This window comes from Chlorocebus sabaeus, chromosome 27, assembly GCF_047675955.1.
Source record: "Chlorocebus sabaeus isolate Y175 chromosome 27, mChlSab1.0.hap1, whole genome shotgun sequence".
NCBI classification, from domain to species: Eukaryota; Metazoa; Chordata; class Mammalia; order Primates; family Cercopithecidae; genus Chlorocebus; species Chlorocebus sabaeus.
Genome location: NC_132930.1, coordinates 40,685,692 through 40,710,001, shown reverse-complemented (window position 1 = coordinate 40,710,001; position 24,310 = coordinate 40,685,692). Strand labels below are relative to the sequence as shown.

Here is a 24,310-nt window from a genome sequence, read left to right as displayed (position 1 = left end):
AGCGGCTTAAGGAGACAGATGGGGGCAGTGCCAGCAGCTCTTCAGACCAAGAGGCTTCTCCTTTCACAGCAAAGGAAACTGAGGCCCAAAGACCCCTTCCTTCCCTCAGCCAGTTGCTGGCCTCCTGGAGGACAAGTGTGTCTGACCAACAGTCCCAACCTACCAAGGGAAATCAGGCTGACTTTAAGTTGACAACCCTTGTATGCCTATGGCCTATAGAATCAATCAATTCATACACCTTTGTGCCAGCTGCCCCACTAAGCACAGCACGGGAGAAATCACCCAATGGCCGGGTGGGCACCTCCAACTCCCCCCTACAATTCCATCACTCAGGCTGAGGGAGAAGCAAAATTTAAGTGTGTAACCCAGGAAGGGACGGAGGCTGATAGACTGGGTCACCCCAACAATTACAGAGGGATAACATGAACTTGCAAGGATTTCCCAAGGAGCTGGCTCTAGAAAGAAGCCTTTTCAGCCTGGGTACTGGAGGCCTGCAGGGCATGATTCATGGGAACACACTGCTTCCTGTTTTTGCTTTGGGGCTTAGATCCATGGTGGCAGATCAGGCTGGCCCAGAGCCGTGGGTGTTTGTCCGGGCTCTGCCACACTGGAAGACCAGGGTATTAACAGCGAGTTAGCTGAGTGCCATCCAGCAAGGGCTCAACGTGCACCAGGCACCGCTGGGCTTGAGGGACGCTATCAGCTCATTCATTCCATCCGCCCAGCCCGCAGGGGAAGTGGAAGTGGTCATCATCTCATCATGTTTTACAGATGAGGAAACTTGGGCTCAGAGAGGCCCAAATCGCCAATCTTCTCAAGGTCATGCAGCGGCCGACTGGGTCAGTCTGATCTCTCAAATCCGGAGCCCTTGCTTTTAAGGAATGAACTAATCTAATCTCCCATCCACATAGTAACCAGGCCTGATCCCGCTTAGCTTCCGAGATCAGAGGCGATCCGGCGCTTTCAGGGTGCTATGACCATAGACAGAAACAAACTAAGCTTCAGTTTCCTCATCAAGAAAGAGGAGAAAGGGACCTGGGTGAATCTGAAGCCGGCTTCCGGGGCTCCTAGGTGTGGCTACCGATAGAGGGGGCGTGGCGCCTTCACCCTCCCCGGCCAATGGGCAGGAGGTGAGGGGTGAAGGGGAAGGTGAATTCCCCCATCCCAAGGTGGCTTCGGAGCAGAACCGCGCCCGGGGGAGGGGGTACTCACGTCGATGTTTCTTAGGATGACGCACTTTCCATTGGTGTACAAAAAATTGTTGCCCTTAGGGTCGCCGCCGATGATCTTGGAGACGCCCCTCTCCACCTGGGGGAGGCTGGCGAACACCTTCTCTGTAGAGACACAAATGCGGCGGGGCACGTCAGGGCAGGGCGGGGACAGAAGGGAGATGAAGGGGACCCGGACCAGTCTTAGCCGGTCACCTGTTGACTGCGCCGGGAGGGCGGCCTCCACTTTCCACGAGCTCCGGGGACCGCACGACTTCCTGGTCCGCGCCCAGGGCCAGGCCCTTGGGGGCAGCGGGGCTCCTTCGGCTCAGCCCACGGCGCCAACTTGGGGGCGCCCCCCCTTCGGCGGGGATCCCGCCCCGCACCCCAGACGGCGGCTCCGCCACGCCTCCGGCCGGCGCCCGCACCCCTCCCCCGCGCCGAGGACCCCCCCCTCCAACCGCACCGCGCCGAGGGCTCTGGGGCCGGGGCCGGGGCAGCACCCGGCCGCTCGGGGGCCCCGCGCCGCGGCACTTACTGATCTCGTACGGCATCCTCGCCCACTTGTTACCGCGCCGCGCTCGCCGAGAGCCTCCGGGGCCGGCCCGCGCTGCGAATTACACCTCGCCGAGGCCGAGCCCGGGGACTGGAGTCGGAAGGCGGCACCGGGCGTGCCGGGCGTGGAGGGGGCGGTCCGAAGCCGGGGCTCCAAGGCCAGCTCGCGCCTGCCCTGCGCGCTGCCGCTGCGGACGCCCCGAACCCGGAAGCGCGGCCCCGCGCGCGGCTCGCCCCCAGCTTTGACCATATATAGTCAAGCACTCAGCTCGGCGGCTGCAGTGCCGGCGAGCCTGCGCGGATCTGGCGCTCCCCTCCCCCGCCGGCCCCGCCCCCGCCCTGCCTGCCCCGCCCCGGAAGTGACGTTCAACACGCCCGCGGACCCTTGAAAAGGCGGCGCAGGCGGCTGGCAGTGTCAGAACGCTCCTGGGGCTAGGGAGAGTACGTCTTAGGCTACTTGGGATATGCGGGAGAGGCTGGGCTGTGGGAAACTTCTTTGCAGAGTCTTATAGACGCTGAAAGCATGGGTGGGCTTCGGTGGGGTCCTGGAAAACCTTTTCCGTACCTGTGACTGCTTGGCGGGTGCTCCCTGAGCTCTCCTTACTGACTGGCTCCGGGCGTTCACGAGCCGCCAGCCCTCCTCCTGCTCGGGTTTTGTAAGCGGGAGAGGGATGCTTTTTTTTTTCTTAAAAGCTCGGTTAAGTGCCCTTCCTTGAAGTAGTTGCTGGCAACAAGAACGTAGGGGTTGCTTTGTTAGGCCAGAAGTCGTGCAGTTTATCTCAAAAGTTAAACTTTTAAAAGGCAAAGGTGTTGGGGGGGGGCGGGGAAGCTGCCACTTTTAAGGAAGCTAAGGGTTATTTCCTAAGAAAGCAAAACAATAAGCCTCACTTCTAAAATCAGGGCAGTGGCTTAGTCGCTGAGGAGAGCAGAGGCTGTGAAGCGTCCAAGCTTCAAGTCGCACCTTTCAGCAGGGTGGGTATGTTTTCCCTCGGGGTAGTGGGGGGCTGGGAGGGTTGTAAAAGCAGGAGAAAGCAAAGCACTTTGAGGGTAGCTAAATGTTGCGAAACCCACGCTGAGCGGTTCCTGCTTTCCTCTACTCTGGAAGGTATGTTCTGCTTAGGGTTGTATCCAGGTCTGTTGCTACCTACTTCTGTAGAATATTTCTTGTGGCTCACCTGGGTTAGTGGCCATGTTGCCTGTCTCCTAGTCTCACACCTGTTCTCCAGGTAGCTGAGTGATCCTTTCAAAGTAGAAAAATCTTCCTCAGCTTGTCTGTAGGGGCTCCAAGTTTCATGAAGTAGAAGTTAGTCTTGATAAACGGCCCATTAGGCTCTGGGTGATAGTCTCCGGGTCACTTAAGAGTTCCTACTCCCCCGCCCCCCCAATCTATCTTTGCCTTGGGTACTGGCCTCGGAGGCTGTTTTCCTGAAACTATCTTCCCGGAGATCTACTTGGGTGACTACTATGTACTTCGAGAGTATTGCTCAAATGTCACTCGATAAGTGTCACCTGGCTTATTCTAAATCGCAGCTTCAATCCTTTGCAAACACTGCTGCTCCTTCCCCGTTCCTGTGTTACTGATTGTCTCAATAACTGACACCTGGGAGATGCTCCAAGAGATGACCCCACTCCCCACCTACAACCGTTAATCAGGAAGTAAATCCAGGAAGTAACGGATATGAAGGTAGCTTTGCGAACTTGAGGGGCCGTGGAGAATGTTGTCTTTGTACAAGATTCCTAAAGCAGACGTAGCGGCCTACAAGCTGGGACTGTATCTGCTCCGATAACTTAGAACTTATAAAACCACCTTAATGAGACCCTTAGAACAAGTGATACGACTGCAGTCACCGCTAGTGCATTCTTGTAACAAGGCTGTTAGGAAAACTAAGGACCAACTTCAAGCTCTTGCAAGCTGGTAACCTTTACACCTGTGCATAAAGCCTTGCCGGAGTTCACACTGAAAATGGGTCGAACTTGAGTAAAACGTTCCCAAGCCACCAGCTGCTGGGCTCTACAGCTTTTTTTTTTAGCTTGAAAGGAAGTTAGGTGTTGGAGCTGCAGAGGTTTTAGAGTGGGGGGTGGGGGAGCTGTTTGCTTTTCGTCATTTGAGTCTATGAACGTGGCAAGAAATCTGAGGAGTTTGAAAGGAAATGAGGAACACTAGGGTATGTTCCAGGCTTTTCCTTGTCGGACGAGTTGTTTGGTGTTCTCAGCTGTGTAGGAACTCTAACACTTGAACCATGTTTCCTGTGGGTCCAGCCCTATTCCTTGGGCTCCCCTAGTCCCCCACTCATGCTTTTGTTTAGTGTACCCTGTTGTGCTGTACCCCAACTGAAGTCAATAGGGATGACACCATGTTCCAGACGCTGAAGAGACCCAGAGCCAACAAACACATACGGTGTATGGAGGGGACTTGCATACAGGGTGGTTCAGAGCAGTCGGCTGGACAGAACTGCTCTTCATAAAGCAGTTGATACAGATCAGGTGTGCCTGCATTCCCAGGGTGTGGGCTAAGCTGCTGTCAGGTGTCTAGCCTAAGAGTCACTGCCAGGATATGCTTGAGTTGCTCCGATATCTGCCATTAAACCCCTAATGGGATGGGGGGGATCCTGGGAGGTCTGCATACGCCAGTGGTTCACATGTCTGGAGACCCAGCTACTTCTGTGGCCCCTTCTGGGACTAGCTGTCTTATGGAAAGCTCCATAGGAAGGTCTGAAAGGCACCTACTCACACCACACCACAGCCAGAATAAGACCTCTTTGCCTTCCCCTTCTCTGCTGACTTATCTGAGGTGCCCCTTCTGACAGTGACCAGCGTGCTTGCATCTCCAGCTGCCCTGACCAGAAATCTCACCCATCCCCCTGACTTACGTTAAAGCCTTCACCAAATCTAGTTGCTTTAGAAACCTCTGCATCTGGAATCTTTCTCTAGCATAGCGCTGCTCAGTGCTCTCCTTCACCTGGGTTATCCTAACCACTTCCTGACCAGTTTATCGGCATCTGCTTGGAGCCCCTCACTGCAGCCAGGGTAACCTTAAAAGCCTGCTGAGCCTTGGTAGCCTGGATCTGAAGATAGAGACCGAACAATCCCCCCCCCCACCCCACCGGCTTACTGAGACTGGTGTGCCGAGGCCCTGCCTGGCTCAAGGAGCCAGTCTCCCTGGGTCATTCTGCTACCTGTCTCTGGGTCTTCACTGATATCTCAGTTTAAGGCCAGTCCACTCTCAAGCTTATACTCGGTTTGTTACTGGTTTACTTGACTACAGGGTTCATCAGGTGTTTCGACTCTCCCCTTTCTGCCGAGATGAGCAGGGACCTTGTTTTTCAAGCACTTGGTGCAGGGCCCACCCAGACAATTTGAAACAATGCAGGTGTGCCTGATCTATGAAGGGCGTGCTTTTTAGACAGTGGCAATTATTTCTCCCTTTGGGTTGTGTGAGCGAGCAACATAAGCATCACCTGAAATTGTACTTAATTCTAAAGTGGCAACAATATGCTCTTGAAACTTAGAGCAGCAGCTACGATACTTGAACTTTTCGACTACCTTTGGGGTAAACTAGCTCCAACTGAACTGGGTAATTCAGGCAAACCGCTAATTGGTCTCAGGTGCTAAGGAGCTGTTTGACAGCTTCCCCTCGGAGGGAAAACAAGTTTTGAGTTGGTTCCTGAAGGCTTTTTATGTAAGACAAACACTGGGGGCATGTGGCTTCCTGGAATACACCTTGTCCTCTGAGCATGCTGTACCTGAGTCCTGGCTTCTAGAGCCGGTAAACTGCAAATAAGAGATGTGGAAGGCTCTTGGAAGCTTCAGGGAGGAACAAAGCCACAGGACAGCTCTGAATTCCCTACAAAGCCTGTCAGGCTACTTGCTCACTTTCAACCCTGTTTTGTCCAGGCTCGGAGGAAAAGGGGGTTTTCTTTCCTGTTTCTTCAACTGTATCAACCCCCTAGGAAGGGCCCTGTGCAAGGGTAGTGCTGCTTCTCTCTAGCTCACTCTGTGGACTGAACTCCCACCCTACTAAGGACTGGGGTATGGGGGTGGGGGGAGCCTGTCTCTGACCCTGCCTTCTTGCAGCCTGCCCCTCTAGGAATTTCAGTTCCTTTCCCAGGCCTGTCCCTGCTTTATAAGTAAGCTCAAGTCATACTCAAAGCTTCATCTCCGGAGTGTCCCTGGAGTTAAATCACCCTTGTCTACCACCTTAAGCCAGTCTTGCCGCCTCCACCTCCCATCTGCACCGGGAGTGGAGTGGTTGCCAGTGAAGCCTCTATAGAGGGTCTGAAACATGGTGGGTAGTGACTGCCCACTGCCTGAGTTAATGTTGTAACGCTTTTGGCTACGCAGTCAGGCTTTCAGATCTTAATTCTCAAATCACTGCTTGGATCAAGAGTCCATAGTCTGTTACTAGCTGAGACTAGGGAGGTTGGTGAAATGCAGGGCAAAAGAAGCTACTGGTACCCACCTTTTGACCTGGAAATCTGGGGTGTGGGGCCTGGGCTGTCCCTCCAGAGTTGAACTGGAAATTGGGCTACCTTGCCAGAAGTGCTAGATCTTTGTCAGAGGACTGATAACAAAGCCCTTAACCGGCCAGCATAAACCTTATGCAAAAGTGTTAACCTGTTAACTCACTTCGTGCCTTGGCAGAATTATCTCCAACCCTGAGTGAACTCGTTACTTGGATCCCTTCTTGGGGCCTATCTGTAAATACCTTTGTTTCCAGTTGAGCAGCCCATTGGAAAGCGGGTTTTGCAAATAAGCCAAATACCTAACACCTGTAAGCTGCGGCAGCAGCTGTAAATCCCTGCAAGTCGTGGAAGCTTGGGCATAACTTTTCAGTTTGAAGTTACTGAAGATGTACTTCTAAACACCTAATAAGCAGCATAACTTGAGTAACATAGTACAGGGAATATATATCCTACTTGAGTCACCCTCATTTCTTGACCATACCTTCAGGCAGTGAAACCTTGTCTGATCAAGATCCCAGTGAGGGAGGGGTAACTGGCTGGAGTTCAGCCTTGAGACTTGGAGGCCTTAAGGCCATGTCCTGTACTACTTCGAAGCTCCTGTAGCTGCAAGGGACTGGCCAGTTACACAATTCCTCTGTCCCATTCTTTCCTCTTGAACTCCCGTGAGTGATAGAACAGTCGCTTCTCCTGTCTCCCTGCTGCCTGAGACTTGGTGTGGTGCTGTTGAGGCCTGGTGTCGGGAGCTCCAGCCCGTCCTTTCCCGAGACCCTTCCTTGGAACAGTTTACTTACCCTCATACTTGCGAGCGCTTCCTGTGAGCCAGACACTGGGTTTTTTTTGGCCCTTGGCCTTCATCTTACATCAGGGAAGGGAACTTGTGTTGGAACTTCGGTGAGTTGAAAAGCAAGTGATGCAACGAGGAGCTAAACGGATTAGGTCTTTTCAGAGTCTAAGCTGTCCCTCACATGCGAAAGGGCTGAAACGGGATATAGATCAGATATGTAAGTTTTAATTGTGCCCGTAAATAACCAACTTTTCCAGTGAAGGTAGTATCCAGTGGCATGCTCTCGGCCAAGTTGAAGGACAGCATCAGTTGCTCTCCAGTTGAAAGCTTTCTCTTTGGGGCAGCTACTTAGACTCCTAGTGTTTCTGCCTTTTCCCTCTGACTTGGGCCACAGTGCCTGGGTCTTTGCTGGCCTCCAGTTTGTGTGGTCAGAGCTAACGTGCTTGGCTGTTGAGCACTGGTGTCTGGCTTGGGTGTGCTCATGGTGCAGGGGCTTGGCTATGTGGTCACGGGGCATCCTGTGGTGCCGTGGGGGTCTGGGCTGAGGGTTGTGCCAGTGCCTGTTGCTAACATGGAGCTTCTCGTCAATGAGGCTCTGCTTTCTGCAGTGAAGTCTCCTTGTACAGAGCCCCTAGCGCTTGGGTCCTTCCTCCGCTCCGTGAGCAAAGAAACTCTAGATCTCCACACCGTGTTAGTGTGCAAGACTGTTACGCACAACTGGATCCCAGCCCTCTTTCCAGGGAGTTCTGAGGGTCTTTGAGCCCTGACGCAGCCACAGATCATCCCAGCTCCTGCCAGCACCTCCCAGTGCTGCCCCTGGTTCCTTGGCGGTGGTGGCCTCTGGCCATTTCCAAACACTTTTCTGCTATTAGCTGCCTTTATAATCTGCTTACCCTAACACGTGGACAAAGGGTCAACTCCTATGCAAAACACAGGTGGGACATATATTGTTAGTGGAGAGGGCTCTTGCACTTGTTGCCATGGAGAGACTGACCCAGCTGGATGCTCTGCCTCTCCATTCTCGTGCCTCCCTGTAGGGGGAGGGGGGGATCCGACTACAGATGGGCCTAGGGAACTGGACATTCGTTGTTCAGCTCTTTCCTCCTTTGGACTCGGGCTCTGCCTGCCTGTGGCGAACAGGTGCTCTGATCTGCTTCCAAGTGGGTGGTGGTTCTGGGTAGACATTGCCCATCCCAGCAGTGGGGATCTGTGTGGTCATCCAGGTCTGCTTTTGTGGCTGGGAAGCTGTACTGCTCTGCTAGGGCTGGCATAACAAAAGTGCTATGAACTCGGTGGTTTAAACAAATTTTGTTCTAGAAGCCAGGAAATCCGAGATCGAGGTGGGTGGGGTTGGCTCCTTCCCAGGCTGTGAGGGAGAATGTTTCAGGCCCTCCGGCTTCTGGTACTCTGCTGGCATCTCTGCTCCTTGGCCTGTGGTACCACCATCCCATCCCTGCTTTCATCCTCACGTGCCTTCTTCCTGTGTGCCTGTCTCTAGTTTCCTGTTTATAAAGGACACACTGGTCCTATCGGAGTGGGGGGGGCCCACTCTGTTCGAGTTTTACTTCATCTTAACTGATTGCATCAGCAGCCACCCTGTTCCTAAACAAGGTCACGCACTGAGAAAATAGAGGACTTCGAGATAATGAAACTCGGCCCCTACAGTGAAGGCAGGGACTTGCCTCTCATCCTCCCACTCCTAAAGCCCCAACAAGCAGCCTCAGTGCCTTAGGGAGAAGGTAGAGGCAGTAGTTGCGGTGACCCACCTTGACAGTGGCAGTGATGGTCACCTTGTAAAGTGTTGCCACCCATATTCTGGGGCACTAGCCCTTGGAAAAACTATGGACTTAGGGCACAACCTGGATCAACAGGCCAGGTGCCTGCAGTACATCTGCCAGGCAAACGAATCGCCAAGGAAGTGACTGAAAAACTTCCCTGCCCCCGGTTCTGGCTTTCATCCTAAAATGCTCCTAATGCAGCGGCCTTAAAACACACGGCTGCCTTAACCACTGGAGCATTTCAGGAGTTGCTCGACATCTTCCCCCGCCTTTGGGGACTCTGGGACCAGTTCCTTAGCTCAGCTGCTGTGGCCATAAAAGTACTTCTGCTTCTAGGCATGACTGGAGGGATGGTGGTAGGCACAAACCAACCAGGAGTGTGCTGTCTCAATGTCCCTGGCTTGGGCCTAGGTCTAGATAAGGACCCGGGTCCCCTTTGTTCCTGTCTGGGTGGGCTCCAGTCATTCCTGATGGCATTGCTGGGATTTGGATAGTAAAGGCCTCCCATACACAGGCAACTCAGGCTCATGTAAAGTGAGGCTCCTCAATAAGAGGGGGAAGACATCAAAGGGGAAGTTGGACGAGTGAGCTCACTCAGATGAAGCTGATAGACCAAGTAGCACATTCTGTGGAATATCTGGCAGCTGGCATGGGCTCTGTAAAAGGATTTTAATCTGGGTTCACTTTTCAAGGTACATTTGGGCACAGCTGTTAAATTGGTAGTTATGTCCTATTGGGAAACATGCTGCAGTTGTGGCCACCATGGAGGCTTCTAGACACACGTGGGACAGGGAGGGTGGACCCTGAAAGACCTGGCCCTGCAGATGAGAGATGACCGAGGCAGTTAGTGTGGGCAGGTCAGCCACATACCTAGTGCTTGCCTGGCACACTGGATGTTACATAAACGATTCTCAATCCCATTTTAGGTGGTATAGGAAAGTGGTCTCATTGTTCCCCAAATTGTAGGAATGGTCTTCCAATGCTGAGTATAGTGAAATTAACGTTCAGTGTTCTTTGTAACATCTGAAACTTGGAAACTGCAAGTGCTCGGTCATAGGAGCTGATGCTGTCAGCCACTTGGTGTCTATTTTTGGTTCACAAAGCTTATTTCAGCCCTCCCAAATGTTCTCCCACTCCACATCACTACCCAGCATCAAAAGGAGGCCTCCAGGCAAATGGTCTGAGTATCACCCTTGACCGTGGAGGAATTGTGAAGCCAACATAGGACACATTGATCATGTTGGAGTATCACAACCTGTGGGATTGTGTGTGTGAACATCTGAAGTCGTGTATACCTCACGTGTCTACCGAGCGTCTATCACCCCAAAGGGTCAGACACGAATGCAGTATTCTGGAGCTTGGTGCTAGTAACCTATTCCCCTCTGTAAAATCGGTATGTTACAAGGAAGAGCACAGGCTGTTAAGGCCTGGTTGTATTGGAAGTGCTCAAATGTCATGTACATGTCAGGTGGCTGGAGGCACTGTGGAAACTGGGAACACGTTGACCCTCCTGTGAGAAGACCAGGGGGGAGACTCTTGGAGTCTAAAGTTGATACGTGTGAAGGATGTGAAGAGTAAAGAGTATGTGATGTGCTTGGCAAAGGAATGGAGTCTCCCTGAATTACCTATATGGAATGGGAAGGTAGGGCTGGAAATGGGAGCCAGGGAGAGTGACTGGGGCTGCTTCATGAGAGGGTCCCCAATGCCCTCATGATCAGATGCCATCAGGATGTGTCAAGCATGATGTGGATCAGATTGACTTGTTGGGGTCACTACTTTGACCTCACTGTGGGGAGAGGGGTTAAATGGAGCAGCTGGGACACTGGAGTTGGGCCAATGTGAGTGGTGGCCTATGGAGGGTAGCAAGCCTGAGATGTGCAGGCAGGGGACACAGCACTGCCCTGGATGTTAGAGGAAAGGAGCCCAGGGATGAACCTATGGTTTGGACAGGGTGAGTGGTGGGTGATACCAGTCACTTAAATGAAGCCACCAAAGTAGCAAGGGATCTGACTGCCTCCTTTGCATGCACCATGAGAATTGATCCTTCTGTATCAACATCATACTCCTGGAAACCCTATCCCACTGTGAAACATCTGGGTGTAGCTGGTGGCTTCAGGTAGTACTTAAGTTGTAATTTTCCCAGACACTTTGCATGTTAAACAGTGATGCTCTCAACTTACGTGCCAGTTGGCCCATTGAGAAAGTTCTGCAGTCAAGGCTTTCCTAAACAGATCCATTGCATTTCAAGCTCTTCTGTAGAGTCACAAGTACTGAGGATGTTATGGGTTCATGGTCATCTTGCTGTTAGCTGCAGATATCAAGGTGATGGCACGATCCGGGTGTGTACTACACGGGGATCTGTCATCCTAACGAGTCTCAGCAGCTAGACCACTTAAGTTGTTACAAGGTGGGCCCTGATTGTCTCCTTGGAAACATGTCCCGTGTCTCCTGCTTTTTCCCTACTCAGCACAAACATCTGGATTTAGGATGTACAACTTGCTATCTTTAATTCCACATGAATGAAAACAGGTCCTCATTTTAATGTTGAGGCATTAGTCCCAAAGTTAGTTCCCATAGTGCTGTATCTGACTAAGTAGCAAACCAATTCCCTCTGGCTTGTTAAGGATGATAATGAGCTAAGTTATGCTTTGTGTTAAAGGGAATTGGCTGAACAGGGCTAAGATATTATATAAACTTCAGTGTTGGTAAATTAGGTCTAGGCTTAAGGGGGGGGGGTATCTTGGCCTTGAAGGTACAAATTTCCATTCTAACAATCACACGATCAAAACTGGTTTGACAGGATACCAGATAAAAACACTTGAGGTAGCGACTCTTTGATCAGCTGCTGCTTGAAGTCACTTATGCACGTAGTCTTTGAAATTTAAGTAGACTTGGCCTTGTCATTCTGTCCTTTTGAGCTGATCTGGATCAAGCTTTTCGTCTAGTCTTGTAGATGGGAAGCTCTTTACCTAGATGCACACAGGGTATAAATGTGGGTGAGTCTTGCACCTATCAGTCTAACAAGACACAAGGTATCAATAGCTCTAGCTTTGCTCAACACCGGAGTCTACCTCACTTATAAAAACCAAACAATTGGCAGGACTGGCTTTTGAGACTTGGAAACAGATCAAGGTGCTGTGCAAACAATGTTCTCCAGGTGTGCGACAAATCAACATGTGTCTATTAAATTCTTACTATGTTGTAGGTATTACAGTACACAACTACCCAAGATGTCTCAGCTGAAAGGCCAAGGTGGACTAAGACCCAGGAATACCAGGTGCACGAGTCCACAGAAAAGCACAACTATTCTCTGTGTGGAGAATCATATGGCCTAGTGTAAGACCTCAAATCGCTAAGTGAGGCCCTACTTGTAGGGAGATGAAAAGGTGGTAATCTTGAGCCAACTAGACAATGTGGGGTAAGCTCAGATGCAAGAGGGGGGCGCCTCCTTAACCCTTATGACCTGGAAGGACTTGGTAGACGTGGCATTTTGGAGCTCCATCTTACATTGAAGGGATGCAAAAAAAAAAACCCTTCTATGGTAGGGGAAAGTGTGCAGACTACAGGTGCAACAGACCACTGCTCTGCAGGTACAAGGTGTGTGCAAGCTCAGTTATTGGGGTCTTCTAGAGGGACAGAATATACGATAGTTAAGTATTAACTTACATGATCACAAGGTCCTACAATAGGCTATCTGCAAGCTGAGGAGCCAAGGAGAGCCAGTCTGATGGCTCTAAAACCTTGGCGAAAACTGAAGAACTTAGAGTCCAATGTTTGAGGGCAGGAAGCATCTAGCACAGTACAAAAATGTAGCTGGGAGGCTAGGCCAGTCTTTTCACGTTTTTCTGCTTCCTTTTTATATTAACTGGCAGCTGATTTGATTGTGCCCACCAGATGTGAAGGGTGGATCTTCTTCCCCAGCCCACGGACCCAAATGTTCTTTTGGCAACATCCTCAGACACACCCGGGATCAATACTTTGTATCTTTCAATCCAGTCAAGTTGACACTCAGGACCCATCACACCCAGTGAACCACTCAGTGCCAGGGGCTATCAGGGGACTTACTAGAGAGGGCTGGCCGTCAAAGCATAGCCCACAGGGTTGCGGGGGGATGCAATTGGGGCCTTCAAGACTAGACGAGGCGTTACAGCTCCCTGACAGTGTCCTTGGGAAGCCTTTTGAGATGCCTTGGCAGGGATAGGTCACCAGAGACTTTGCTTAAAGGTTTGGCTCATGTGTCATCCAGTCCCACAGACCTGGCAAAGAGCTTGGAGAATGCGTGTTCTCCCAGGACATCCAGTTGGCAGCTGTATTAATGTGGGCTATGTGGATGGAGCAGCAGGGATCCAGGGGGTCACTGCTAGTGAATCTGCAGGAAAACTCTGGTCGGCCCAGAGTCCAAGAGGGATGACTTCTGTTCTGCCATGGTGATTGCCACGCTCAAGTCGGCAGATGCAGGGAGTTCTCCGGAGAACTGTGGGCATAATTTCTCATGCTTCTCAGGCTAATTGTAAGTACTTGGGTTGAATGAGTGACTCTGCTGGGCATTTTGAATTTTATCCTCTTAACCACTGTGATTCCAGTGTAGAGATGAGGAAACCAGCCAGTGTGTGGCTGAGTGCTTCACTCCCGTATAAACCATAGATCCTACATGGAAAAGATGACTGAATTGCTGCATTTAAACCCACAAGAGTATTTAAGAACTTGAACCCTTAACTTCAGGAAGTCTTACTAGATTTTCTCATTCTTGTTTACTGAATCATAGCTCTCTACTTCGTGTTGAAGATCAAATCTCCGCCAAACTTGGTAATCATGGTTCATTTTTAGAAAGCCTAGCTGTTTCTGACATTCCTTTAATGCTGACATTTCTCAGCACAACTGTGCTGGCTTTTGAGAATTGATTAAGCTTCTTCCTGATTGACCAATAGGACAAGCTGTTGCTGGATGTGTGTTGGAAATCTGGTGCCAGAGTCTGGGTGGTGTGTACTTGGCCCTAGGAAAAGCTGCTGTGTTTCTGTTAAGGGGAAATTAATCAGGGATGTTAGGGTGAAGGGGTAAGTATACTCACCTCTTCTGCGGGGGTGGACTGTCCACCCACCCTTCTGGCGGGGGAGCTGTGGTGACCTTACACTTTGTCCTCTTAATCCTGTTCTCAGCAGGAAGTAAAAGCTAGCCTGGGTAGTAAAGGCAGTTCCTACCTGTCCTAGCTTCTGTCTTGGCGCTGGGTCTGCGTGGCTACCCTGAAACGTGCAGTGTACTTCCTCACGTGCACTCCCCTGAGCAGAGCTTCCCTGCTTGTGTTGGAGGGCTGGTGCCTCATCTCCCTCCCCTTGAGGTCTTGGTGGGGAGAACCCGGTTCCCGGCTGAAATTCCTAGCTGGCAGAGGCTTTCCTACTTGGCCCCCACAGCATTGTTTTGATCATCTCGCAGCAGGAGGCAAATATGTTGGGAGAGGAAGCCTTCTGGGCTGACTTAGAGTAGTGTCTGCTGATCTGTTCTGGCAGATGTGGGCTGCACAAACTCCTGGGGCTGAGTTGTCTGAAGGTGTCACCTGTTACAGCCATGATGGACTCTCCCCAACAGCTGGAGTACCAAACATTGCTCTGGCTGGAGGCCTCTCAGGTCCAAGGGTGCAGCTGGACTTAAAGGGGTTCCTTAGATGTTAAAGCAGACTGGTCCAAACCCTGTCTCAGCAGACGTCAGAATTTGAGCCAATTTCTGCTTTTCTGGGTTCTAAAGAGGCTTAATGGGAGGAGGCAGGGAAGCCAGGGCACACACCCAGAGCTAGTGGTGCAGAGAGGAGCCACGCTGCCCTTAGGCAGGGGTTGTGCTTTTGGGAAGGGGCAGTTCAGACTTGATAAGAGGGCACGAGTTGTAGGCACAGGAGCACAGCGTGGCTGCAGGGTGACCTCTTGGAGAGCACACAGATGGATGCAGGAATGCAGTGTGGCTGCAGGGTTGACCTCTCAGGGTGCAGGAGTGAAGTGTGGTTGCAGGGTGACCTCCAGGAGAGTGCTCAGGAGGCTGATCCTAGTGACATGAACTCTGACCCGAGGATGGCATTTACTCAAAACCTGCTCCGACATAAGGCTGGCTAACTCTTGTGGATGCTGTGCTCTGAGCAGATTGAATCTGTAAACCTCATCCTTGAGCCTTGGCCTTGCTGGAGTCTGGGACTTCCGGGTGTTCTGTCCTGTCAAGCACAGTGAGGGGAGCTGACTTTTGGTTGTCTCAGGACCCTAGTTGTCATTCTGAGCAGCTGCTATTTGATTCCCTTCTGTGTCTGGGTATACCTAGACCCTGCCTGTCACTAAGCCTCCATCACACAGGGATGCTGGGCTGCTGATCAGCTGGTTACAAGAATCAATAGCCTTTTGTGGGGCAGTGGCTGTGGAATTCAAAGAGCAGGGCTTTGCTGGGCCTTTCTCCATGTAATCCATACAGAGACATTTGAGCCTCGAGAATGGAGTTCTTGGGGGCTCAATGAGACAAAGTCTGACCCTCACCTCCCATGCCATGAGCCAGACCAGGAAAGACCCTTACAGTGCCTGAGACTCCAGTAGTTTCTTATCCCATAATCGGAGTTGCCGCTACTGAAATTCTTGAATGTCCTCAGTGTGAACAGCCTTCAGTGAGCACTCATCTCAAGACATCCTAGGGGATGCAGACGGAGAGAAAAGGAACATGGGAGAATGTGGGATGGGGCTGCCATGGGGGACAAACTCCAAAGGCCAGGACTGCAGGACCTGGAATGGTCCCATCCCTTCAGAGATGGCTATCCAGTATGAAGATCCTTAAGGAAAAGCTGCATGCTGCTGTTCTGAGGGAAAACCTGAGCTCCCACCCAATAAAACCCTCCCCCATGCAACACGTGGTAAACATGGGTGAGCTCTCACCAGAACCCTCACTAGCGGGCAACATGGAAGGCAAGCCACGTGGAATGCTCTTTACCTTTCAGTTTGGACTATGAGTAGATACTGCTGGGGGTTTAACATGTTCACCTCTTGTTTGCTGTCAGTTGGATCGGATTTAGTTCTTCCTGCATGATGGCAGTGTGAAGATCCCATTAGATCGATTGCCTCTGAAAGCTATGCCCCACTGGGAGGAATCTTCATCCTTCACGGCTCCTTAGATGGGCTAAGAATCCTCACATTCAGGGGCGCTGCACTCGCTCTGCAGCAGGTTATACAGAAGATGGGAACACAGTTGGGACCCTGTGTGGGAGTTGGATGTGGGAAGCCTTGGGACTTAGTGATCAGGTCTGTGACTTGAGGGGACAGTGGTTGTGCTGGTGAGACTGAGGCAGAGCTCTCTTGCTTTGGTTTAAGCTCCAATTCTTTGCCAGTCCTTTGCAAGACTATCTCAGGAATGTCGGTTAAAAAGGCTGTGCTGCAAGGAGATGGCCTGGGGGAGGGGTGTGGGGGATGGACACAGGTGGCCTTGGAAGTGCAGGGACCTGCCCCAGCTTTCCTCCTTACTCAGGATACATGGTTTGCTTGTCTGCCAGTATCCTTGTTCCAAATGTGACCTGATGTTTGCAGGTCCAAAGAAGTGGTGGGAAAGCAAGAGATCCAGAAACACAAGTCGACTGCAGGCATCTGGATCCTACCAGCTTTTGAAAGGCTTGAGTGAAATATGCTCAGCCTCAATGAGATGTAAAATGTAGTTCGAGGTAAGTTCAAGAAAACCAGAAGGAATGCCTCCAAGAGGGGAAGGGTACAGTCTAACTTAGTCACATGGCCTGACCTCATGGAACCTCCCCTGCCCAGCTCTTCCAGTAAACACTTTAAAGAAGACTTTTAGCTGGGCTCATATTGCTCTCTGAAGTGTCATGTTCCTTGAAGACCTTGGTATGGAAGGGAGAGCCCCAGACAGGACTAGGGCAGCCCCGAGGACACAGCCAGTCAGAGCCAGTGGGGAGCAGTCAACTCAGCACAGGAGGGAGCAGGACCACCAAACATCTCTGACAAGGTGAGAATCCTGGACCGTGATGGGACGAGATCAACTGGAGTTCTGTCCTGGGAGAGCTGGGGCACCTGAGCAAGGTGGGCAGAGGGTTGAGCTGCTGCCTTCAGTATTTCACTTAAGGAATGCCTCCCTCCACCCACCTCCATCCATGCCCTCTGGAGTCTTAGTGTTTGGGTAGGCTTTATGCTGAGCCCTCCCTCTCATGTTGATTGGTGACTCCAAGACTGAACTGATGCCAAGCTGTGCCCTTACCAGGCCTCACATGGGAACATGTTCTGGAATTACTGAGGGACATAAACACTGAAAATCTGTACTTATGGCCTATGACGGAGGCAATGAGGACCCAAGGCAGGTGGACACAGGTAGGGGCCCTCTAGGCAGGGCAGCTGCTAGGGGAAAAGGCTGCAGTGGGGGGCAGGATCTGTATGCCTTGAAAAGGACTTTCCTTTTGGGAGTTAAACTCGGAAAATGGGTGCCAGGTCTGCTCAGTTCTGGTGTGTAATTGGACATGTTTCCCCATGGAATGAGATGCTAGTGAACATGTTGTATAGAACCAAGACTTGTGACCTGGCTGAACATGGGGACAAGACTAAGAGATGTCCTATGTGACCCTGATCCCACTGGCAGCACATACTTGAGAATCTCACCCCGGACAAGTCCAGCACTCGCTCAGCCCCTTGTGGGGAGGATGTGTCCTATGGGGTGCTTTAGGCCTGGTAGCCTTGCTCTGCCCCCTTGTGAAACATAGGCTGGAGTTCTCAAGCTAAGCATGGGATTCTCATTTCCTGTGGAATCCTGATGGCTGAGTGCAGCATGGGGAGGGGGGAGGGGGGAGGGGGGAGGGCTGTAGACCTCGAGGCCTTCCTGGACCTGCCTGGAAAGGGATAACTGATAAGCTCAGTTATCTTTTGGTGCACTGCCTGGTGTCTTGGAGTGACAGCCCATGACTGATGTTGTGGCTTGATAACCAAGCAGGGTATCTTTCTACGGGTGGTGCTGACCAGCTGTCTGGGGCGGGGAGTGCTGGGGGGCATCCCAATTGACGTGAGATTTTTTCTACTTTTGCCTGCCTGCCTTTAAAGTGCGATGTCCTGGAGCCAAGCCCTGAGGTGGGGTGTGGGGCGGCTGCAGCATAAGGTGTCTGCTGCTGAACCAGGGGGATGTCCTAATCCAGAAATCTTGCCTTGGGCATGCAGATGGCCTGGGTCCCCAAAACTGACAGCTTGTAGTCCAGGGCTTGGATGTCCCCTTCCCATGAAGGATATGAAGTCGGCTCATGATGCTAGGAAAGAGACCCCCTTCTAGGCAGATTCAGCTGAGACTTTTCCTAAGGCAGGATAGGCTAGGTAGAAACACCAGGAGGCCACCTGGGCTAGCTCGGGAAAGGAACCTGGCAGGAGCCCAAGCCTGTCATCACAGGAAACACAGTCTCCGTTATGTCCTGAGCATATTGAGAACTGAGGAGACTTGGTTGGTACCTGTCGAGTTTCCAACAACCTCCAGCAGCCTTTGAAGTCTGTTAGTCACTTCCAACGCTGCTTCCTGTTCTAGTCTTGTGGTCCTTAACTTGCGTCAGAATTTTCAGGCTTCTGGGAGAGTTGCCTTTATCTCCAGCCAACTTCCTAGGCTGTGCAGACTAGGAAGCGTTCTCAAGGTGGTTCCCTGGGTGTTGAGGGGAGGGGAGGAGAGGGGCTCAAACAGGATGCAGCAGGAATCCTGTCAAAGCAGGTTTTTCCTGGAACTAGCACCCCATCCCCCACTATGCAAGGATGCCATGTGAGTGACCTCGTTTCCAGCTTTCTGGTTTTTCTCACCTGATGAATGTCAAAGTTGTACCTTGTTAAATGTAGTTGCTGCCTTGGGAGCTCAAAGCAGGGAAGGTAGAGTGTAGTGCTGATGCAGACAGACTTGTTTTTGTCTGTTTAGGATCTTAAAAACATCCCACAACTACTTCTGGAGGTGTTGAGGGTTAGGGTTCAGTATCCTATGAAGTACAGCTGAGTAACATACTGCTAGATCCCAGGATTCCAAGTATACCAGGGTGACAATTTGACTAGGGATACATGGGAGGGGCCATGTTCCTCTGGTCATTTTTCATGGTGGACAGAGTGCTCAATAGAGGGCCTTCAAGAGCTAAGGACTCTTCTACCTTGAGTGGGATGAGGCTATTAGCTCCTGGGTGACCATCTGTGTCTGGGATGTTCCTGGATTCCATACCCCTGCTGATCCTTTTCTCAGTGTGCACTCCCATCTCAAGATGCCAGGAAAAGGAGATGGAAGTGATGAAGGAGAGGGGGGTGGGTCATAGATCTGGCCCTCAGAAGAGGGGGCAAATGACTCACTTCTGATACCCAAGCTCCAGACTTCTAATGACCTTGATCCTGAGGTGGTTATAAACTCGTCAGCTGTCGCTGCCTTCTGGCTGAACTGATCTTAGGACAGGAATTTCATCTCTTCCAATAGGGTATCTATAGTACTTCAAAATGGTTTTATCACATAGTGGCTTTGCATTGACTTCATAATCCCACATAGATTTCTGAAGATACTTCATTCATACCAGCTCCAACTAGTCTTCACTGGGCTTGGCTCTAACTCCATGTCTCTCGCCTGACCTCTTACATCAGACTGGTGTTCAAGTCATGTCCGTGGAGATACTTAAGTCTCTACTGGCAACAGAATCGGTATATAGGTGAGGGTGGTGGTTATTCATGGGCTTTCCTCACTGTAGAGCCCCTGGAGGCCTGAGGCTGTCCACAGATGTCCCTGAGCTGGATGGGGCTCTTTTACCGAGGGTTGTCCCAGGATGTTGCCAAAGAGAATAGAGGAAGGCACACCTTTTTGGAGCGTGGTCTTTGCACCGATGGCGGGGGGGGTTACTTAGTCTCAGTAGTTGAATACCCTGTCATCAGATAAGATTAACTTTGGCCTTGTTTGCTGTCCTCACTTGAGAGCCCACTGCAATGACTGAAAGGAAGTGAGGTTTTCAACCCTTTCTTCCTTTGCCAATCTCAGTGGAGCCTGACTTGAGGCATCCAGGGCAAGAGTCCCTATGCAGCCCTCGTAGGGTTGGAGAGGATGCTTGTCTGTCAGTCCCTGGCCTGGTGAACCCAACCAGGGCTTGTCTCATCGTCCTGTGTGCCTGCTTCCTGTCTTGGGGTTGTTCTTACCCTCAGCAGTTGGGTGCTCTGTGGAATGTACTGGAGTCCTGCCAGACGAATTCCCAACAGACCACATCACACCTCACCCTGAACACAAGGGGCATGTGCTTTGGGGGCTGGCATACCAGGATTTTGAGGCGGTTCTTCCCTAAGCTTTCAGATGTTGGGATGCTCTTCACGGGTGCTGTTGCTACTATCTTTGGAGGTAGAAGGAAGATGCCTGAGCATAATGGAATGGGTCAAGTGCATGCAGGCCTAAGGTGTGTAGGGAGGTGGTGGCTCTTGGAACTATTATGCTGATTTGTCTCCAGAAAGCCTTCTGGATGTCTTGACCCTCCTGGCATCTGAGCTTTTCTTGCCTGTGGTTGTGTGGCCTCAAAGTACACAGCAGCCTGTTGTGGGGAGTGTAGGCTCCACAGCTCCTCTGACCTGGGCTACGTCCTGCCATATCACTCAGGTTTTGCTCTTAGATTTCTTTGCACTTATGTTCTAGGTGTAGATGTCTTGCTCATGCTACTTGGATTTGAGCTTCCTAATCTTGGAAAACTCCTGGTTAAGTATTACCTCAAATACTTAAATGAGGCAGGAATGGTCAAAAGAGCAGGAGCTTGTGTTCCCATCCCCGGGTCGGTTGGGCCTGGGTAAAGTAGCCCACAATCGTTGTTAGAGTCCTGGGTATATTTCAAAATAGCTTCCCCTGCCAGAGGCATGAGAGTCTTCCATTCTCAGTTGAGACTAGGTGTGGAGCTCCTGGAAATATAGCCCAAGTCATTACAGTCCCTGGAGACTGAGCTCATTTTAGACTACATTGAGCCCCTATACTCAGTTATCAGATAGTCAAAGCTGTTCCTGCAGGTACTTCTCCCTGCTGGCTGTGACACGGTCCTCATATCTAGCTCTGTACTTGCTGACCAGTAGCTTGCCCTGTTCATCCATTGTTGGCTCTCAATGGTTTATTTCTGGGTTGCTTCAGCTTTGTCAAGATGGGGGTGAATACTAAGCTCTTTGATTATCAGACAGTAACCCCTGTCTGGAAAATCTGCCGTTCACATCCAGGTGGGTTTCCTTTTCAGCCACGTCATCACCAAGTAGGTGAGCTGCTTTTTCCAAAATATTAAACTCAAATGAACCTGAACAAAACTTTTCTTTTTTTAAGGCAACTGTGGGACTTTATTAGCTAAACAAGACACCAGCTCCAGCCACAGGCTTGGACCAGCCAGCTGAGAGTGTGGCCTCAGACATGCCGGCCAGGTTCCCTGCTTCCTGGCCACGGTTGGAAGCAATGTTCAGGCCGCCCCACCTTGGTCTAGTCCCAGCAGGCGCCCCCACATCTGGCTTTGCTGTGGGAGTGAGAACAAAGACCCTGCCCGCCTGGCTCCTGCCCGCCCCGCTCGCTCAGCCGGCACCCACCCTCCCAGGGGCCTGGGCAGGGGCTGGGTTGCAAAGCCTCCCCCTCCTCCTCTGAGCCAGATGGAAAATGCGTTTCCCAAGAGTCTCCTGGGGAGCAGGACGGAGGCCTGCCCCTCCCTAGCCAGTGCCCACAAGAGGGGGTTGTCCTGGGGGGCAGAATGACCAACTCCCAGCACAAGACATCCTGGTGTACAGAGGCCCTGGAAACAGCCCATGCCCCACCCAGGAGCATATCCTAAATGTGCAGGGGCCAGCAAGGCAGGGGAATGAGGGGCCCGCTGCCAAGTCCATGAGGTGTTGGGTATCACCTTGGATTTAGGAGAAGGGGGCGCTCGAACCCGCGCCCAGGCCCCTCCGCCTTCAGCAGGAATATCTTCTGTTGGTGCTCCTGGATGGCGTCCCGCACGCAGGCATCCATCATGGCCTCGGTGAGGACCCCGTCCTCGGAGGCTTACGCCCTGGCCTGCCAGGACACAGCCAGCTTAGCAATCTCTGAGTACTTCCTCCCATAGTCAAACTGGGCTAGCTTCAGACGCTGCTTTCTTTCTGTGATCGGCTTAAGAACATACTTGTCAAAATACATTCTCGCCAGGCGCTCCCGCTCCTGCTGCCCCGGCAGGTCGAAATGAACCACCCTGTCGATGCAGTTGCAGATGTCCCCGTAAAACTGCTTGGGGTGGTGGCTGGCCAGGACCAGCATGAATTTGTTGCTGCGCTGCCTAGTGTGGTTTAGGAAGGCGTTCTCTACGGCTGAGGTGGTAATTGCTCATCTCAGTGGCTTGCTTTTGAAGGAAGGCGTCCACTTTGTCTATGAAGAGCAGGAGGCCGCGACGGCTGGTATTGGCCCAGTCAAACAGCTCGTGCGTGTCAGTCACACCTTCCCGCCCCATGAGGGCCACGTCCTCGCCTGTCATGATGGCTTAGTCCATGCCCAAGTTAAGGATGAGATTCTTTGCAATCAGCTTCTTCCCTGTGCCTGGTGGCCCGTACGTCAAGACGTTCTCGTGCAGGTTGCGATTCTTCTTCGTGTTCATTGTTGCTATGACAATGCCGCGCACCCGCGCTTCCAGGCTGGGACTCAGCACAACACCTTCCAGCACGTCCTGGGGCCGACTTGAGCTGCCGGCGGACCTGGAAGGGGTGCTGCTGGGCCTCCAGCACCATGATGCAGGACTTCTCGTTCACCAGGGACGGCTTCCATAGCCGAGTCGTGATGAAGCGGGCCCCGGCGGCTGTTCCATTCTTGGCAGAGTAGACCCCGCCAGCCAGCAGCGTCAGCCCAACCACCGTGGCTGTCACTATGTCCCGGTCTGTCACAAAGGCATGGAATCTTTCCCCAAACGTGACAACTGTCCTAATGGACGCCAAGAGAGTCTGATGGTGCTTCTGCACGGACGACGCAAACTCTGCTCCTTTATCTGTACCAGATTCATGGCTTCCTTTGACATGGCCTGCGGGTGCAGAGGCATGGAGGGCAGGTATTAGGATACGGGAATGACTGGGTGAACAAAACACTTCTATTTCAACCATGTTGAAGTTTACAATTGGTGACATCGCATTTACAATGTTGTGCACCTATCACTGACTTGAACTAGTTCTTCACCAAGAAACGGCAACCACTAAGTCTTTCTTGGTATCGACATTGGGTTGGTTTCCGTGTTCTGGCTGTCATGAATAGTGTTGCAGTGAACATTGGGCGTGAAGGTGTTTGCTTCAATCCTTTTGCAATTATCTTGGGTAAAAGTGGAACTGCTGGATCATATGGTAGTTCTTAGGTTTTTGAGGAACTGCTTCTGGAGATGGTTCTAGCTGGAAGACTTATTCCTGAGGCCCCTGAATAAAATCCCCTATCACATCTACAGTCCACGTGGCAGTTACATGATTGAAATTAGAAGTGTATCTGCTTCACAAGCTTCTACCCACATTGTTCAGGGCTGTTCTGACTTCAGGGAAAACTCAATAATTGGTAACAAAGAATACCTGAAAGGGGATCCGTCAGTCCTCAGATCTGGTGCCTCAAGGATCAGACTTGAGAAATCGGTCCCCAACTTGGACATTGAATTCTCAAAGATGTCTTTACTTGGTGACTTCAGGTTTTGAAGCGGATGATTATCCACAGGCAAACAGAACAGGCTGAGTCTACTCAGTGTCTCATTACTTACGACCCTTTTTCTGTTCTGCACTGAACAGGTGGTACCTGGCTTTGCTAGACTTGGCATTTCTGGGCAAGGTGCAGTTTCCTTAGGCAGCTGTTCCTAAGCCTGGAGTAGTTCTAATGCTTGTCCTTGCGATTCTTGGATCTTTCCCGGCCTTGTCGATCCTGGGGGTGGGGAGTTTGTTTTCATCCTGCTCCACAGAAGGCTTTTGAGTGCTCCTAAGTGGTGGTAGTGACCAGTGGTGTTACAGGCTTATCTTATAGAAAGGGCATGTCTCTAAAATCCCTGTGGATGGAGGCCTCTCTTGACACCCTAACTTCCCTAGACTGACACTGCGTGGGGGTCCCAGGAGCATCTTGGGTAGTCACCTGCAGCCTGACAGGCAGCTGCTACTAGAGGCAGGATGTTCTAAACATGGGAGCCTCCTAGAAGCAGGCCCCCAACTCCGGGGGGTCACCCTGGGTAAGAAGCTCCGTGTGCTTATCTGAAGGCACACAGTTGGGCCCACAAGGATTGGCCATGTGGAAGAAGGAAGGTTCCTATGGCTTGCTGACTTACCCCTTGACCCTAGGACTGACCATGGGATGCCCTTATCACTCTTGGGCATGGTACCCCTCCTATTATAGACAAGAGTATCTCCTCCAAAGAGTTGGCATCTAGTGCTCTTCCTGGGAGGCTGAAGGCTGGCAGATTGCTTCTGAATGGGAATCTGCTCTTATAGAACTCAAGACTCTTGGATTGCAGGGAAGAGGCTCTGCCAGTCCTTGTGCTGTGATGTCCCAGGGAAGAGACTGTTGGCAGGGAATGGTGAAGAGGATTCATCCTTTCTC

General features: G+C 51.6%; 1 protein-coding gene and 1 pseudogene across 1 annotated transcript in view; both read right to left on the bottom strand.

The window, feature by feature from the left end:
- Nucleotides 1-1,818, bottom strand: part of WDR1 (WD repeat domain 1) — a 43,905-nt gene extending 42,087 nt beyond the window's left edge. Inside the window, exons 1-2 of the mRNA XM_008017902.3 lie at nucleotides 1,747-1,818; nucleotides 1,213-1,334 (exon numbers count right to left, since the gene is read on the bottom strand). Of these exons, the coding sequence (XP_008016093.1) occupies nucleotides 1,213-1,334; nucleotides 1,747-1,762 (138 nt within the window). The 5' untranslated portion in view covers nucleotides 1,763-1,818. The remainder of the gene's footprint in view (nucleotides 1-1,212; nucleotides 1,335-1,746) is intronic.
- Nucleotides 1,819-1,825: 7 nt separating this feature from the next.
- On the bottom strand, nucleotides 1,826-24,087 carry LOC103246371 (ATPase family AAA domain-containing protein 3C-like; annotated as a pseudogene).
- Between the last annotated feature and the right edge of the window lie 223 nt (nucleotides 24,088-24,310).